An 18,778-nucleotide genomic window follows, 5' to 3' on the forward strand; every position below is an offset into this window, starting at 1 on the left:
AAACAGAAGTGAACTTGTCTGAATTACACCCATATCTTTACAACATGAAGAAAAGAGACCCACCCAGTGAGCCATCTCCACTGGAGGCTGAATTCCAGGTAATAATAGTGATGACAATAACAGTGATCACAGATAGCTTTTATTGAGTGCTATCTGTTTTCCAGGTGGCTGTGACATAGTTCTTGCGTTTGGTCCTCACCATAACCCAATGGAGCTCAGATGAGGAAATGAAGACACAGAGTTTAAGAGAAATGATCTTAGAAACCCAGATTCTTCACAACTTAAAACCGTAGGTGAAAAGAGTTTTAATTTCCTGAAAACTAAAACGTGGTAATCACCAGTCATAGGAGAAACATTTTGCATTAGTGCGTAAAAGTACTGTGGAAGTAGGATGACCATAAAATGTATTTTAAAAAAATAATGCAATACTATTTACAAAGAGCCTGGTTTTTGGAACTAAACTACCGAGGTTCAAATCCTGCCCCTAATTCTTAATACTGTACATCTTTGGACAAGTTTTTAATCTTTCTGTGCCTCAGTCATCTGTCAAATGGATATGATGTTGGTAATTACCTCACAGACTTATAACGAAAGGTAATACAAGTGGAGCAACGAAACAAGTCCCTGGCATATGCCACACATTTAGTAACTAAAAGTTATGGTTATGATTTAAAATGTATGTACTTGGCCCAGCAATATCACATGTGCATATATACCCGAGAGAAGCACTTGCGAATCTGTGCGAGAATATTCACCAAGATGAATGCAATCAGTATTTTTAGAACGGCATAAATTTGGAAATGCCCTAAGTGTATATCGATAGAGGGGTGGGCAAAGAGAATGTGGACACGTGGATTCACTGTACAATTAGTGCTGTGCTGCAGTTGAAGGGGGTATTCTAGGTCTGTGTCTCTGTGGGTAGATGCTCAGATGCAAACAATGAGAGAGAAAGACACCAAATTAAACATACAAGATATGATTTATGTCATTTTTTAGAAAATTTTTTTAGAAAAATGTATAATGTTTTTATGCTTATAGATACAAATATATTAGCATAGAAGTATGAAAACTAGAAAAAAAAAGAAACTGTTTTCTTTGGAAAAAATAAAATAGAGCAGAAGGGTACAGTCAGGGGACTGGAGGTAGTAGTTAAAGAGATTTATAAGAAATATGTTATTTTCTTAAAAATATTGCATTCAAATATGATAAAAAGTTGGGAGTTGCTAAGTCCGGGTTTGGCATATTGGATTTTTTTTTTTTTCTCCTTTTTGTCTTTTCTACTGACCGGCAACGGGATCGCAACCCTCGGTGTTGCGCCCGCACCGCGCTCAGCCAGCGAGTGGGAACCGGTCTCCACATGGGATCCGAACCCTCGGCGGGAGCGCTGCCGTGCTCCAAAGTGGCACACTCTCCAGTGCGCCACCGGGCCGGCCCGGCATATTGGATTTTTTTAAAAATGATTTTCTCTATTTAAAAAATTTCTAGAAAACTTAAAAAAAGTGTATTCTGTGGAATATTCACTGACCTTTTTTCTCTCAGATATACTGTGAAATTTATTACAGTTTTATGTGTTAGTAATTTCACTTACTAACTCAACAATAGTCACTGAAGGAAGTAACAATGTTTTTTTTTTTTTAATTTTAGGAATGAGACAAAAGCTATGCAGTATATAGGACATGAATAATCTATTTAACAAGCTATTTTTTTCTGGAGAAATAGTCTGAAATGGAATTTGCTCATATTCCAGAAAATGTGAAAACCAACTTCCAAAATATTTAAATGTTAGAAATATCAATTTTCTTTTGCCATATTGTCCCAGTATGAGCAAAAGTATGGAAGTGCATATTTTATTCAAATGTGACCTATAGAAATCTAAGTTACCTGTTAATCATTGGTATTTTTTCTTGGAATTGTAGGCACAATACATCTTGATCCATCAGGCCTTAGTGGAATACAATCAGTTTGGAGAAACAGAAGTGAACTTGTCTGAATTACACCCATATCTTTACAACATGAAGAAAAGAGACCCACCCAGTGAGCCATCTCCACTGGAGGCTGAATTCCAGGTAATAATAGTGATGACAATAACAGTGATCACAGATAGCTTTTATTGAGTGCTATCTGTTTTCCAGGTGGCTGTGACATAGTTCTTGTGTTTGGTCCTCACCATAACCCAATGGAGCTCAGATGAGGAAATGAAGACACAGAGTTTAAGAGAAATGCCTGAATCCACACAACTGTTATGTAGAAAACTTGTTTAAACTGAGAAATCTGATTCTAACACTAACACTTTTAACCATTCCTCATTAAGCTGGTTTAAAATAAAGTGTCAATACAATGGTATACAGCCACAAAATTGGTCTGCCAAAGGCAGTGTAACATCTCACCTTTAAAAACTGCATCTGGTTTTGGTTTGTAAAGGAAGTAATTAGAGGGTTTATGACTGCTTAGGAAGTTGAAGTGGCTGGAGCTGGTACACAAAAAGTAAAGGATAAGTATGTGCATCCTAACCTATTTATTAGGCAATTATTCTGACAGCTAACCTAGGAGAGAATTCACTATGATTTCAGAGAGTTGGCATAACTATCCTCAAATTGCTCAGTTGTCAAAAAATGTTTCATAACTTTTCCTTTCCACCTGTGACTTCCAGTTTACTGAGTCTTTCAGTAAACTAATAAACTTTTCAATTCAGAGAGTTTCACAAGACCAGGAATATGCTTTTAATCAGATGCAGAACCGTGTAACTTTTCCTTTCCACCTGTGACTTCCAGTTTACTGAGTCTTTCAGTAAACTAATACACTTTTCAATTCAGAGAGTTTCACAAGACCAGGAATATGCTTTTAATCAGATGCAGAACCGTTTAATGTTTAGGATCAAAGTGGCGCTGAGGTGTGGAGTGGAGGTGGGACATGTAATAATCACCAAGTGACTCAGTTCCCCAGAAGACTTGCACTTACAGTGGAAGAAGTAGCAGACGTTGTTGTTTTGCTGCTCCTTTACCTGATCAATTAACCACATTCAGTACACTAGCCCTACTAAAGCACAGGTATACCTACCCTGCTCGAAGACCCTTGCACATTTCATTTAAGCATGCGTGTGTAGTCACTAAAAGAAAAAGACAGTACTTGTTCACTGAACAAATACGATTGAGTTTCTGCTCTATGCCAAGTACAATTCTAGGCACAAGAGTCACAGTGATGACCAAGCAGACATGGGGCAAAGGCAAGAGAGAGTCTGACCCAGACCACGGTAGTGGCTATAACCCTGATGAAAGCGTGAAATTCTTTAACCTAAGCAGGCAGGAAGATGGAAACTGAGGGTAGAGATGCAAGTCGGTTCAGAGCTTCGAGGATGGGAAGTTGAAGCAATTGTTGCCTGATTTTTTTTTTCTCAAAAAAAAAAAAAAAATGAGGCAAGATCATCACCTGGGCCTTGAGGGGTAGAGCAGTGAGTAGGGCAAAGAGGAAGGGAAGAGGGTGTAAAATAGTTATCTCAAAGTAGAAAAGCAGGCTCCCTAGGCAGAAGTAGTAAAGAGTCCCCAAAATTGTTGTTTGACCATTTGAAATTTATAGCAATGAATTTAAAGAGGGATCAGCCAGTTGGTTGTACTGTTTTCTGCAGTAGTATTGAGCTCTCTGGGGATAGGGGGTGGGTACGGAGATAGTTGGGTTAAATCCGTCTAGATTTTAACAGGTGACTAAAGTCAGGAGGTAAAGGAGTTGAGGGTGTTCACGAATGATTGCTGAAGTGGACAGTAAAGAGCGAGTCGGCACATGAAGGATACAAGAGAAAGTAGTAAGGACGATGTGTTGGAGATGTTGATAGAATTGCAGATTGGCAGGTAGAAGGTACTAAAATAAATGACTAGGAGGAATAGAAATAGTTTTCCATAATAGGAAAGGCTGAAATTATGATTGTGGAGGTAATGCAATGTTTGGAATGAAATCTAAAAAGGTGTAAAGATAAAGGTGGATGGCTGAGGGGTGGAGGGAAAGGCATAGGAGGGGTGGAAGTTGAGAGATGAAGAGACCGGAGTGTTGAGTAGGGCATCCCTTCAATGTCACAGTAGCCAGGAATGGTAACAGACCTTGAGCAGAAGAGCACGCAGTTAGCCAGGTCTAACACTAAATGAGGGGGAGTGATCTAGAAAACAGTACCTGACGCCTTCGAGTGAAGGGCGGTAGACAAAAGGTGGTATAATACCACGGCAGGAAGGTCAAAGTCTTCGGGTTTTTTGAAGAAGAAACGAGTAGAAATGGTTTGCAAGTATAAACGGGGACCAAGGAAAACACGTGCATTTTCTTCAAGCTGTGGGGTAGACAGACTGTTAGGGGAAGTCAGCTTTTTCTCACGAGGCTACAGTGTTCTTGGAAGTGTCTTCAAGAGACATCCAGGTTTTACTAGGTGCAAAAAAAAAAAAAATGTGAAGGGGTGGTTGGAAGAAGATTAAGGTGGATTAAGATGGGGGAGCGGGAGTTTGCTGATGATAGACCGTTGGCATCACAGGGCAGAGAGAAAGGCATTGATGAGAGGTGAGAGATTGGGTTGCATTCCTATGGGTGGGTTCGAATCCTATATAGGGATGACCGGTGCGCTCACTGGCTGAGCGCGGTGCAGGCGGTCACAAAAAAAAAAAAAAAAAAAAAAAAAAAAAAATACGAGAAAGGAGATCTTTTAGAAGAAATTGGCATTTATACTGATACCTAAAGGGTAGGAGAAATTATAAGAGTGATAAAAAAGGCTAAGGGTGGTTAGAAAAAACACGTTTGTCTACCAAGAGTTAAAGGACAGCTTGGCCCCCTCCAAGAATTGAGGGAGTTGGTTTGGCCAAAGTACCTTGTATAGGGGATGAGATCTTTTAGAAGAAATTGGCATTTATACTGATACCTAAAGGGTAGGAGAAATTATAAGAGTGATAAAAAAGGCTAAGGGTGGTTAGAAAAAACACGTTTGTCTACCAAGAGTTAAAGGACAGCTTGGCCCCCTCCAAGAATTGAGGGAGTTGGTTTGGCCAAAGTACCTTGTATAGGGGATGAGGCTGAAGACTCAAAGGGGCATGTCCTTAAAGGCTTTTTATGCTATTTTGAGGAGGTTTGCTGCTTTTTAGTGATGATGGGAGCTGCCGAAGAACCTGAGAGGGACATTTTAGGTTTGTGTTTTAGAAAAATATTTAGTATTATAAATAGCCGAAACTTGTAAGCAAGACTGATGATAAAGAGGCCAATTAAGAAACTGTTGATGTTTTCCAAGTGAAAAATGAAGGTGGACCGGATTAAGTAGGAGGAGAGAAAAGTAAAAGGATTTGTAAGCTTTACCAGTAGAAATGATAGACTTTGCTGACCAATTAGCTACTGTGAATGAGAGGGACAGCAATCTGGAAGGTGTAAACAAATGAAGCATCAACTTTTGAAGTATTTGCCAAGTCTTCTGCGAATGTTGTATCTACGGAGTAAATTTCTGATAGTTTAAAATAATTTACCATTGCTTTTGCAATAGGGATACTAGTCGACATTCATATAGTGCTTTCAACTTACACAAGAACAAACTTTACCACTTTACCATCAAGCAGCTCTTAAGTATATTTTTAGTTCAAACTCAGCATGTCAAAAGTACTGGATGCCTGAGCAATAAAAAGAAAAAATGTGTAGGCAAAATTAAAAACTGTGACCTATAGGGGGCATATGTAAATTTCATAAAAATTAGTGAAATACTTTAAGGAGCATCTTAAGCCACAATAATAAATTATGCCAATATTTACATTGTAAAGGCATTTTCCATTCCGTTTATTTTTTCTCAGAGACTTCCTTCATATAGGGGTTGGAGGACACAGCACATCGGAAATCATGAAGAAAATAAAAACAAAAACAGGAATTCTAATATCATTCCATGTACGTAGCTTATTTTATTATTATTTTTTTGTATCAGATAAAGTTAAGCTCTCTTTTAGATTTGTTTAATGTGAGACATACACAAATGATCTTGAAGCAAGTTTTCAGCATTTGGTTGACAACAGTAAAAAAGTTAATGTCTTAAAGTTAGTTTTAGTCGTGGCAAACACTTTGAACGAACCCCAGACATTTTCAATGGACTCTGGTGGACAAATTGTATTCAGTATTTTTTTTCTCTTTTTCTCCTAGCAGTTATTTCAGAAATGGGTTGTAAATGAAACCTTCAGAGCTGGAAGAAAAAAGGCCAAGTCCCCTTTACCAGTTCTCTCTCCTCTTCAGTTTATTTGAGTTATTTACTCCAGGGTAATTGCCAAATAGAAAAAAATATCTACACTTTTTTTTTTTTTTAATTTATGTTTTCTCTTCATCCCTTATATCTAGGAGGTTTGGAAGTAGGTGGCAAGTTATCTATGATTTGTCAGTCATTAAATTTAACAGATCAAAATATGCACAGTTTCCAATACTTGAATTCTATTATGTAAGAATAATGATAGGGTCACATCTGGTACAACTATAATTTTATTCAGTTGCACACGCTAAAATTCACGTGGATAAAATATAAGCCAAGCTAATAAACCAGACAACCAAATAAATCAGATCAGTGCATGGTTGACCTAGTTAATTTCCGCAGAAGTCATTATGAATATAGTTTAAAATATGGAATTGATGGTAATGTAGTTAATCAGATCATTTGACCAGGCTATTATAAATTAAAGAAATTAAGAGACTGAGAAATTACAGACCAAATAATTTTCCTGACTAAATAATAAATAACCTGGGATATCTATTTAACTAAGATTGTTCATTTAACATTAATAGCATATAACTGAAAAATGGAAATCCAAACTATGTATTTTTTTAACCTTTATCAAACAATGATGATACTCTATGGAAAACTAAAGTATAGGTATCAAAGACTGGATAATCATATAGAATGTTTTGGCATCTGTTTGGTATTTAACACAGAAAGATTTATTGCATATACTCTAAGTTGAATTTACTTATTTTACAAAGTTTCCTAAAACACACATTCACAGAATATTAATCTAATTATAAGCTATCGTAGAATGTATACACACCAAATACGGTAGATGCATAATGAAGATAATTTGAAATATATATGCAATTTCTTTCTATCATCACCCTAACCTTTATAGAGAAAAAAAAGGTATTTTTTTGGAAGGGAAAACTTGCTCATTTTCTAAGATGCTATGTTGTAATCTTGATTTCACATTACTAGCTAAAAATTATCATTTTCTGAGCAAGTATTTTACATGTAGATATTATATTGCCTCTTGGACCTAAGAATCTTAATGTTTTTATTTAATGGCACTAAGTGATCCAAATAGTTATTTTAAGAATCCACTGCTTTCTCTTCAGTTAACAGTAGTAACAAAGTCCCACCCTTTTTTTTTTTTTTTTTTTTTTAAATTTTTTATTAAAGAGTTACTGGAAACCTGAAGTGATGATTGCTGCTCAGGGACCATTAAAAGAGACCATTGGGGACTTTTGGCAGATGATATTCCAAAGAAAAGTCAAAGTTATTGTGATGCTGACAGAGCTTAAGCATGGAGACCAGGTTTGTACGTCTGAGAGTCTGTTTTTAAAAAGCCCTTTTGTCATGAAGTATCATTCTCCATTCTCGGCTCACTTAGTCGATCGCTGGACTCACGTCTTTTCGATCTCTCTGTCACGCGATTCCATTGGTTCATCCCAGTGCTGGCCTCTATCGCCTGTGTCTGGATGCTGACAACGTCTCGTGTTTGGCTCCTTTCCAGTCCCGCACCCTGCTCAAGATTACCATCCAGTCCCAGTGTTACAACAAGCCACAGATACATTTCTCTCTATTTTCTTAAAGATAAAAACCAAACTCCTTATGTGATGCATAAGACTTTTAATAATCAGTCCCTCCTATATCTTCCCATTTTCCTCCCGTTTTTGTGTTTTATGTACTGTGCACTCTGGACAAGTAGGTTTATTGACTGAGTCTTAACTCACCAGCTGCATTCTCGTCACTGAGTCTTCATTTACTGACATTCCATATAATAAATGCCCCACCGCATCCTATTTTTGCCCTTTATTCTGGCAAGACAAAATTCCTGAAAAAAATTAACTAAATTCTTCATTCCTTATGCTCATGTAATATTTATTGCCTTAAAATTCTATAATTGGAGGTGAAACTAAGATATAATTTCATTTTCCACTTGAGGGCTATTTCTCTCTCTCTCTCTCAATCCACTCACCCTGAACATAAAAAGTTGTTTTTGTGTTTTATGTTTTTTATTTTTTTTTAAAGGAACACACGTTCAGATTTCCATCATGAAATTTCAGCAATCTTTTTAATCTAAATTGTGAAAGCCAAGAAATAGAAGGGACGTGCAGACAGGAACGCCTGTATCTGTCAGTAATTGCGGGGTTGTGGTTGGTGAGGAACAGTCTCAGAGAAAGGAAACAGTTTTTTGATTCACCTACTCCTGAGCCTGAGCCTTTACTTAAATATTCAGTCAACTTACATAGAGCTTCTCATGCTGTTGGTCATCAAGATACAGAGACAGATCTCTGAAAGATGCAGCCTCTTTCCTCAAGGACCAGTGGAGGGACGGTGGGACCTGAGTTATCTGTGGCCATAACCAGCATCAGCTCAATCAATAGATTTTGAAGAGCTGATGTTAAAGATATGGAAGGGAGGAACAAATCTCAAAGCCTGCATAGGGGAAGACAGAGCTGTTCCTGTGGTGTCCTGGCCAGCTCGATTATTCCCAGATTCCCTTTACTTGCACAAGGAAACACCATGTGTTTGTTAAATGGGTCTCTGACATACTTAAAATAGATTTTGGATTTTTGTGAACAGGTTTCAATTTTAGAACACAATTAATAATTTCCACTAATAGAAAAGAGGGAAGGAGAGAAAAAGAGATTGATTCTCTGAATACTTTAAATAGCAGATAGAATACTTTGTGTAGAAATTGTTGAATCATATTCTTTCTTATCTAGGAAATCTGTGCTCAGTACTGGGAAGAAGGAAAGAAAACATATGGAGATGTTGAAGTTGATATAAAAGACACAAACATATCTTCAACTTACACAGTTCGTGTATTTGAACTGAGACATTCCAAGGTAAATAAATAACTTCAGGAGTATATATCTTTGATGTCATTAATCTGGTAATGAAAGTAACAAAAATTACTCTATAAAAGCAAAGCCACCATTTATATAGTGGTTTAGAATAAAATCTTAAAATTATTTAAATAAAAGCAATTGTATAGAAAATGTGACTGTCAAATATTTCAATGGACTGAACTGCACTCTTTTTACTTGTGATTTTAGAGGAAAGATTCTCGAACTGTGTACCAGTATCAATATACTAACTGGAGTGTGGACCAGCTTCCTGTAGAGCCCAAAGAATTAATCTCTCTGATTCAGATCCTCAAACAAAAACTTCCCAAAAAGAATTTCACTGAAGGGAATAAGTATCACAAGGGTGTGCCTCTCCTGATTCACTGCAGGTGGGTGGGAATTAATGGGATATGCTCTAAAAATCATTATAATGTTCGACTTCTTGGTTTGCCATTTCTCTTAAATTTATCCTGATATATAAAATGTATGACCACAGTGAAAACCTCTTATAGAGTTAGTCACTCTCTCAGTTATATTCCCACAGCATAACTACTATAGAAATATAATAGAAATGATTATATTATAGAGCAATAATTTTAGGCTTTGAGTGCTTTAATACAAGGTGCCACATCATCTTTGACTTGTGGTACCTAAAATTGAACCTGGAATGGCTTATGTCCTGAATGAGCTAATGAGTGAATGAAAGGATGCATGAACAGATAGGTAGATGGATACTATATTAAGTATATGCTTATGAGCATTGATCCACTCTACTAGGCATTATAGAATCCAAAGAGCAATGCTTTGCCATCCATAGATGTATCTTAAGTTAAATGTTAACTGAAATTTCAATGCATAACAGCTTTAACCCATCATTCAATTTTCTAAAATGACCCAAAAGGCAAAGATTTTAATAATACTAATAGTGATACTTGATTTTATTCGTTTCTGTTATGCAGACCCTTAAATTGACAGAGAAATTTACCTCATATCTACCTTAAATAAGAGATATTGAAAGAAGGATGCATAATATAAAATATTTACTTGAACAAATATTAAAGTAAATGAAAGATGCAAATTTAGTAAGATGATTTTAGAATTTTTGGAAAAATCTCATTTTTTACTCTTCCTGGTATAGGATATATATACTAGAATCAAGCCCTTAGAGATATGCTACTTTTCAGCATTTATTTGAATTTTCAAAAGTGAAGTTTATGTGGGAAGACAGCTGGAAGAAGAGAAATTTAAGTGTTTATTAGAATATGGTTGAATACCTGCATTGTATTCCTTAGAAAGTACAATAAATAAAGTGTCCTGCTGATAACACGTTGTTTAAATTGAATCTTTATTATAATGATTTATACCTCTCATAGTCTAGTAAATCATTTGGTTGTCCTCTTTTTAATAAATAATTCCACTAGGTATCACTTTTCTAAGGATGCAGAAGTAGAAACATTTGTAAAAAGTGGTAGAAAGGACAAAGATTGAAGGAGAGGCAATAGGTGGAATAGTAATTTACAAAATATAAATTCTAATATTCCTGATTCCATTTCTAGCTATGCCTTTCTCTTCCCTAAACTTTGGTTTCCTCGTCTATCAAACTGTCGTTATGATACTGGTCCTAACAACTTCAGATGTAAATGAAATTATTAAAATTCAGAAAATACTAAATAGAAGAAAGTATATTTTTAAAGCCTAAGTAAGACAAATATTTTTTAAATTACAGGAGTATCATAATTCTAAATTGAAAATATTTGCCAAAAACTGCATTTAGCAGAAATAAATTTGGCTCTTAAGAGATCAAAATAAAATAATTACAATAAATATGAAATAAAAATATATTCTCTCTGTTTTTATACTAATATAAATTTTTCCATAAAAAGTGAAATTCTTTTTTGTTGTTATCTTTTCTTCCTTTTATAGAGATGGATCTCAGCAAACAGGAATATTTTGTGCTTTGTTAAATCTCTTGGAAAGTGCAGAAACAGAAGAGGTAGTAGATGTTTTTCAAGTAGTAAAATCTCTACGCAAAGCTAGGCCAGGAATGGTTTCCACATTTGTAAGTATTCCCCACTGTTGGCTTTTTAGCATGCTTTTCAGTTTTACTTTGACAGGTTTTTTGCTTTTCTTTCCTTTCCTCTCCTCTCCTGCCCTTTCTTTTCTTCTATTTTCTTTTGTATTGTTTCTCTCTTCTGTTTTTACATGATTTATTAATAGTATAAAAAGAAACCTAATTAGAGTTTATCAGCAATTTATGAATATTTCCTTAAATACTTATGAAATTCTAAATGTCTTCTTCTTTAATCCTGTGTCAGTTAGTGGTGTTGTATAGAAAACCACCCCAAAATTTAGTGGCTTAAACAAATGATGTTAATTGTAATTCAATAGTCTATTGATTTTCTGGATTGTTCTGCTGATATTGTCATGCTCAGCCAGTCCAGATCAAGCTCGCTCCTATGTCTGCCTTCAGCTGATGTGCCACTGGGGTCTGGCTCGTCTAAAATGACCTCCATTGCCTATAGTGTGGCAGCTGACTGGCATTTCGCTGTGGCAGCAGGGGTGAGTGTGCCACGTCTCTCCTCATCCAGAAGATAAGCCCAGCCTTATTCACATAAAAGTGGCAGAGTTCCAAGAAAGGGCACAAGTATGTGAGACCTCTTGAAGCCTAGGCTTGGAACTGATACAACGTCTTCCATATTATATTAGCCAAACAAGTCAGAAGTCCAGCACAGACTCAAGGGATAGGGAAATAGACTATTTGTCTTGCTGAAAAGGCCTGCAAACTCACGTTGCAAAGAAATGTGGATACAGGGAGGATTTTAAGTATCTCATTTTTGTGATTTGTGATCAATCTATTCGTGTACCTTCTCTATGTATTAGTAACTGTAGATGATCATCTGGGAACTATAATTATTCACAGTATGAACACAATACCTAAAACATATGAAGCTTTTAATCATCTATGATATTGACTTTAAAAATGTGTCAAGTGCCTACTATGTGTGCTTGGCATTAGGAGACTCACTGTTAGTGTTGGGAAAAGCCAGATATTTATTACACAGTGTATTGAGTAAAATGACAGAGAAATTATAAGAACATGAATGAGGGAATTTCATTTAACCTATGGGGATAAGGGTAGCCTTCTTGACCCAGATGATTCCAACTTTGATTCTTAACTGATATGTAGGTATTAGCCAAGAGGTTAAGCACAAAAATAGCATCATGGGCAATGGCATGGGGCTGTGACACCACGTGGCATGCAAGGGGAGAGAACACTAGTTTGGGTAAATTTTGAAAAGTACCCTGCAGTCAGTCCTTCAGAACTGTAAGGAAACCAAGCCATTTAAAGTGTTCTGTATGAGAACATATCAGAGTACATTTCTATCACCCAGGACTTCCACCAGTAAATGCTTAGTTCTTGCTAGTTTTCCACTGGGAAGAAAATAATTAGATTACCATTCTTCACATAATTTCTTGCTTCTTTCCTTCATTAGGAGCAATACCAGTTCCTATATGACATCATTGCCAGCACCTACCCTGCCCAGAATGGACAAGTAAAGAAAAACAATCAAGAAGATAAAATTGAATTTGATAACGAAGTGAACAATGCAAAGCAGGATGCTAATTGTGTCAGTCCACTTGGTGCCCCAGATAAGACCCGTGATGGAAACAAAGAGGCTGAAGGTTCTGAACCCACAGATGGCACCGAGATGCCAGAACATTCTGCCAATGGTCCTGAGAGTCCAGCTTTAACTCAAAATACATAGGAAAAGACATAAATGGGGCAACTCAGAACCTCATATTAGTTGTTTCTATTATCTAGAAGTAGGAGGGGAAAATAGGTATACAGTAGACTACGGAAGTACATTGGACCAATGTTTGTGGAAAGCTTTTCTTTTTCTACTGTGGAAGAAATATTTAAGATAGTTTTGGCAAAACATTTTGTACAGTCTTTTGCTTATTTTAAAATTTTATATCTCATTCAGCAGAAACAACTTCTTTGTAGTCTTTGTGTGTGGATGTGTGTGTGAGAGAGAGAAAAACTGAAAGAGAGAGAGAGAAAGAGAGACTGAGATGGATGGAGAGATTGAGAGAGACAGAGAGAGAGAGAGAGAGACAGAGAGAGAGAGAGAACGCTTTCAAGCAAATCTAAATATTCTTGATAAACATTGACTTTTCTGTTTTTCTAAAGAAAAAACGTTTTATATTGGAAGTGTTAATTTAGCTTGAAGAATCTATTCTTTCAATTATGAATTGTATGTGGACTCTGTGTAAGAATAACAGCATGTACATTTCTAGAATGACCTCAAGATGTCCTTCCTGTTCTACTCATATATATCTTATAGTTTAGAATTTTACGTTCATGAAAGTAGCAAGTGTGTGTATAGCTGCCAAGGCAAAGTTAACTAAATTAACATTTGGAATTCTTATACTCCATGCGTTAGCATTTAGTCCAATATCTTTTTAAGCGTATTTAATCTAATTTAAAATTTTTGTATGAGCCTATCTTGCTATCTTCAATTGGGGCTTACAACTTTGCAACACAGATTATTCTCTGTACAATGTTTGAAATTCATTGTTCAATACTTTTGACCAAAAATTATGTTTATTACAATTGAACTTAAACATTTTAAAAAATAAACAAAGCAATATATATAACTAGCAATTAATCCTTATGCTATTATGTAGCTCTTTGCTGTTATTTAACAGAAGAAAAGAAGTGAATTTTACCACAAAGCAAGTTTCTAATTCATGTTGATTACTTTGTATATTTTTACTTATTAATGAGAAAAAGGGGGAAGTTGAGAACCGTCAACGGTGGGTACCAGAAAGTAAGAAAGCTTGCTCTCACTTCTCTCATTAGTCATTCAAATTGTTGCCTCAGTTTCTCCTACTGAAACTTGATCAGTTGTCATTTACTAGACAATGTAGTTAAAACTTACAGTTCTGTGTTCAGTAGACCCATATGATATGTGTCTATTTTATCTGTGAATTCCTTCAAAATACAAACAGCAAAGTTCTAAATAATCTAAAAATAAAGTTTTTCTTCAACAAACTTCTGAAACATTTTAGTACCATTTTCCAAATGTGGATGTTATGTTTTAAATGTGTATCTTCACTTGAGACTATCCTTTCAAAGATACAAAATACATTCTTAGAAAATAGCGCCACAGTAATTTCTATTAGTTTAAGAAGCAAGCTAGAAATGTTTTGGGGTTTTTTTCTTTCTGCAAATGGGAAGCTGTGGTGAAGGGATAAAACAGGGGCTTTGAAGGCCCATAGCTCTGTGAGAACAGGTATCAACTAGAAAGGGAGGCCCAGTATACTAGAACATGAAGTTATACATGTTGTGGTGCTACGGCTGGGGCCAGAATCCTGCTCACAGCACCAATTGTAAAGCTACTCAACCATGGCCACACCAGTTGTCAGGCTCTTTTACCTGCCAGTAATCCTGCTGACTGGGCTGATTGTTGAGCTAGGGCTGGGTCTGGAGCTCACAGACCCCTCATGCCCATTCAAAGACTGGGTCACAAACCCTTCATATGCCAAGCTGGGTCACCAGACCCCACACACACCAGGCTGGGTCGTCAGACCCCTTCACACAGGTCTGTGAGCTAGGTAACTGGCCAAAAGGTCCTTGGAAGCCATAGGTTGGAGAGCATGGCTGCGCTGGGTGGATGCCCGAGGCAGATGCTCACCCACCTGCTTCACTAAAACTCTCTCTCTCTCTCAATCTAAAGAACACAAGAATAGCAACAAAACTAAAAAGATACATTGGTGCACATGTGCACTAACAATCTAAAGAACACAAGAATAGCAACAAAACTAAAAAGATACATTGGTGCTCATGTGCACTAACTCCACACACGCATGCATGCATGCACGCACAATTTGCTTACAAAGGATGCTGAACCACACCCAACTGGACCTGAGGCGAGGGCTCTGACCAAACTATTCTGTTTTCCCAACATATGTGTATGATTTTTATCTTACAAAAAGAAGTGATATTTGAATTACAGGCCCATGTCTATGGCTATGGGTTACATTTATAGGAAATCTGTCATGAAATGTAAAAGATTTCTTTGCAAAAGCTTCTCACTGCCATTATTAATTCCAAGACCTAGTCAGAAAAGTTAAGCAAATAGTTCCAACTTAAAAAAAGACTGGTGCCTTTAGGAATAAGGTTCTGAATCAAATTGCACATTTACTGGGAAGAAAAAGACTGTTATGTTTCTTTTAAAGTTTGTTTATTTTATTCCTGATACCAGAATTCATTGGAAACAAAAGATACATTTAGTAATTTTAAAATTCAGTCCCAAACCATTAATTTTGTATTTAAGTGACAAAGATTTGCAGAAAACGATGTATGTTTTCATATTTCCTTGCAATGGTAAACTGTCTAAAGTGATTAGATGCATATCTTTGCAATGATAATTTTTAAATGTAAGTTTCCACTCACAATTCTGTACAACTACAGTGAAATTTTCATATCAACTTTTGCTTTTATCCCCCCCAGATCTGAATATAAAGTTTATTAGTTCTTACAACTATCAGGAATGATCTTAATTTTTAATTTATAGCAGAGATTTGTTGTAAAATGTTCTCATAGCACTGTATCAGGTCTAAACAAATGGGCGGTAATTGCCTCTAGCTAATTGCAACATGTTTCTTGATGTGAAGACCTTCAAATGCACAACTTCAAAGGAAATGAATATCTATTAAAACTAGTAGAAAGTCTGTGCTTTCATTCTCTTATACAAATTTTATATCTGGAGTGATCTGAAGTTTCTTCAGAAAGACACATTCAAAATTGGTCTTTTTCATTTCCTGTTTTAGGTGAAAAAATTATTCTGCTAAAGTTTCATTTTTTTGTAGTCATTCTTTTGTAAACCTCATTGTATTCTTATCTTGGTTCAAAAGTGATTACTAACTTTGGATTAGTATTTGTAGGAAAATTAAGAGTTTTCAATTATTTACAACAAATGAATTCTTGCTTTTGCTAAGATCCACCAAAGTCAAACTCTTCTTCACTCAAATTACCCATGTTACTTTCTTCGTGATGACATGGAGTTTCGTTGTAAGATAAAATTCAAGGCACTGAGTTAAATTTTAATTTCAAATGAACAAGGAATAAGTTTTACTGCAAGTATATCCCGTGCAATATTTGAGATATATGAAAATTATTCCTTGCTCATCTGAAGTTAAAACTTAACTGTGCATTGTATATTGTTGTTGCAAAATCTTGCAACTCTAACCTGAGGGAATCCATCAAGTCTATCTCACTTAAAAGGACATTTAAGGGATTAGCTTTGATGTTTAGCTTTAGCCAAAACTTCAGTATTTTCATCTATCACCTGAGAATGTAATTCCTCTTTTAGCTAAGATCCTCAGATGAAAAGGTTCAACGAAACTATTAAGACTAATGTGCAAATAAGAATTTTAAAAAATCAGTACTGACGCCATCAAAGGATATCCTTTATCATCACTTATAAATTAAAAAAAAAATAGCTATTACTGTTACTAAATAACTAACATTTATTGAGGCACAATACATGCCAGGTATGTTTTTACTTGTTTTACCAGCATTTGTTTCTCAAGACAAATTCTGTGCCACACATATTCTTACTATCTCCATTTTATAGATGAGGACTGAGGCTTAGAAAAATTCTTTCCTAAGACATCTAGTAGTAAGTGTCAGAGGCAGGATTTGACCCCACTCTTATGACACCATAAGCTGTGCTCATAACCTTCTACTCTTCTGCCTTCTAAGGATCAACTTTGTTCCTGTGCTTTGAAAAATTAGTGGAGAAAACAAATTTATTTTCTATGTATCTTTTCTTTATTTTATGATTAAAGCAAAAAATAAAACCATGTATATTGTATGCTCTCAACAATGCTACACAACATAGTAAGCTTAGCTGAACTCACAACATTGAAGATATTTTACAAAAATAAACACACACTTAAACATCCATGGGAAAGGATTGTTTTCATAATATGTATAAACAGAGATCATCTCATCACTAAAGTGAGTGCCAGGAAATAAAACAATACAACAAAACACAAATGTCATTGTTCCCTTGTCTCACAATTTGGTAATTAGAACAAGTTCTTACTGTTTGGATCATATTTCAGTGTGTTTGTCAGGGGACCCATTAATCAGTATTTAAAACAAGTTAACAGGGCAACATAAAATGCAAACCCCTTTTGTCTAGAGTGGCACAGTGAGTCCAGTGGAGCTTTATTCTTCTGACCTAGCTGTCCTCAGACTTAGAATGCCAGGGAACTAGAAATGGACTTTCAATGTAAAATAACCCGTTTCACTCTAGAAAAAACAGTTTTCTCTAAATTCATATGCACCCTTTTAGTATAGTAAAAGTGGGATCTCTGGTAAACTTATATTTAATTTTCCAGAAGAGTGGAACTTGTTGGATTCAATAATAGCTCTCATATCAGATCCAGAGAATCTGGTGTCCTGTCAAAGAATATAAATAATGTCTTGAATATTTATGGATCGTGTAAACTTAAATGGTTTTTCCTGCACACTCTGTGAAGTGGGAAGAGGACGTGGCATTAGAAAGGAAAGTGATCTGTCCACTGTTAACACGTGGGATGAAAGTTATAGAACCTGGTCACCCACAGAACCTGTCCTTCACTGGTCAACAAAAGCTTAATGTAGGGGTTTTCTCACACAGTACTTAGGTCACTGCCTGCTGAGAATTTTTATGGGTAATCAATAATTCAAATTTTTCATTATTTCAGACTATGCTGGCCTTAATGAATTACATTTCACGGCTTTTGCTATATGTTATAAAACAGGAGAGAAGGGGTTATTATATTAATAAGAAACTGACATGTAAGAAATCTTTTTTATAAAGGAGCTTCCATTTATATTTAGTTATTTGTTTTTATTACATTGACAACTTAAGCTAAAGACAGGAATGGAAAACAAAGAACATGCTGAAGATTTAAATCTAATAGTTTGGATATTTTTGTCATAATTAGCAGAAATTAAACAAAACAAAACAAAACAGAAAACCCTAAATGTTCTCAATTTCCATCTAGTACCTGATTTGTGTGACTTTGAATTGTCTTGGAAAATAAATCTCCCCTCCTTTCTTACCTTGCAGACAATAGCAAAGAGCACAATGTAACATTTTAGCACTGATTATTTTGACGTCATCATTTAAAAATATGTGGTTTTGTTTATCCTCCTTTATTCTTTTCCCACCTGGATGCATTCTGATTAGGTCACCAACTCTTTAATAATCCACGGTACCTTTGTCCTAGATATTGACTCTTAACTTTGATCCCCATACTACCTTGTAGCATCTGATAATCCTAAATGACAACTCTGCATCCATCTTGAAGGAACACAAGTAACACCATAAGATCACACTTACTTCTAACATAGAAGAAGCAATTTTTGTTCAACAGCTACAGTCCTGTGAATTATACAAGAAAATGCCTATCAGTGACATAAATGTAGTAAACATTAGTTTAGAGTTTCAGGGTATGTGAGGGTGTGGGTTTCCCCTAAGACAGTGTAATGTTTTTCATCTGGGCTCAAAGTCAGTTTCAGTTTTATAAAATGACTTCTTAAATGAAACAAGTTATTTTTGTAAATAAAACACTCTTTGGCAGTTTTCTCTTTGTTTAAAGCAGCATTAAATCATGGAAGTCAAATTTCTCTTTGATGAGAATCAATGGA

The 18,778-nt window shown here is 35.6% G+C and overlaps 1 protein-coding gene across 1 annotated transcript in view; it reads left to right on the plus strand.

The window, feature by feature from the left end:
* PTPRC (protein tyrosine phosphatase, receptor type, C) overlaps positions 1–13,051 on the plus strand; it is a 62,318-nt gene extending 49,267 nt beyond the window's left edge. Inside the window, exons 23-30 of the mRNA XM_008591587.1 lie at positions 1,917–2,066; positions 5,799–5,889; positions 6,334–6,341; positions 7,394–7,528; positions 8,944–9,066; positions 9,277–9,455; positions 10,990–11,125; positions 12,561–13,051. Coding sequence (XP_008589809.1) covers positions 1,917–2,066; positions 5,799–5,889; positions 6,334–6,341; positions 7,394–7,528; positions 8,944–9,066; positions 9,277–9,455; positions 10,990–11,125; positions 12,561–12,833 — 1,095 coding nt within the window. The 3' untranslated portion in view covers positions 12,834–13,051. The remainder of the gene's footprint in view (positions 1–1,916; positions 2,067–5,798; positions 5,890–6,333; positions 6,342–7,393; positions 7,529–8,943; positions 9,067–9,276; positions 9,456–10,989; positions 11,126–12,560) is intronic.
* Positions 13,052–18,778: the final 5,727 nt, after the last annotated feature.

This window comes from Galeopterus variegatus, unplaced genomic scaffold (assembly GCF_000696425.1).
Source record: "Galeopterus variegatus unplaced genomic scaffold, G_variegatus-3.0.2 Scaffold7061, whole genome shotgun sequence".
NCBI lineage: Eukaryota > Metazoa > Chordata > Mammalia > Dermoptera > Cynocephalidae > Galeopterus > Galeopterus variegatus.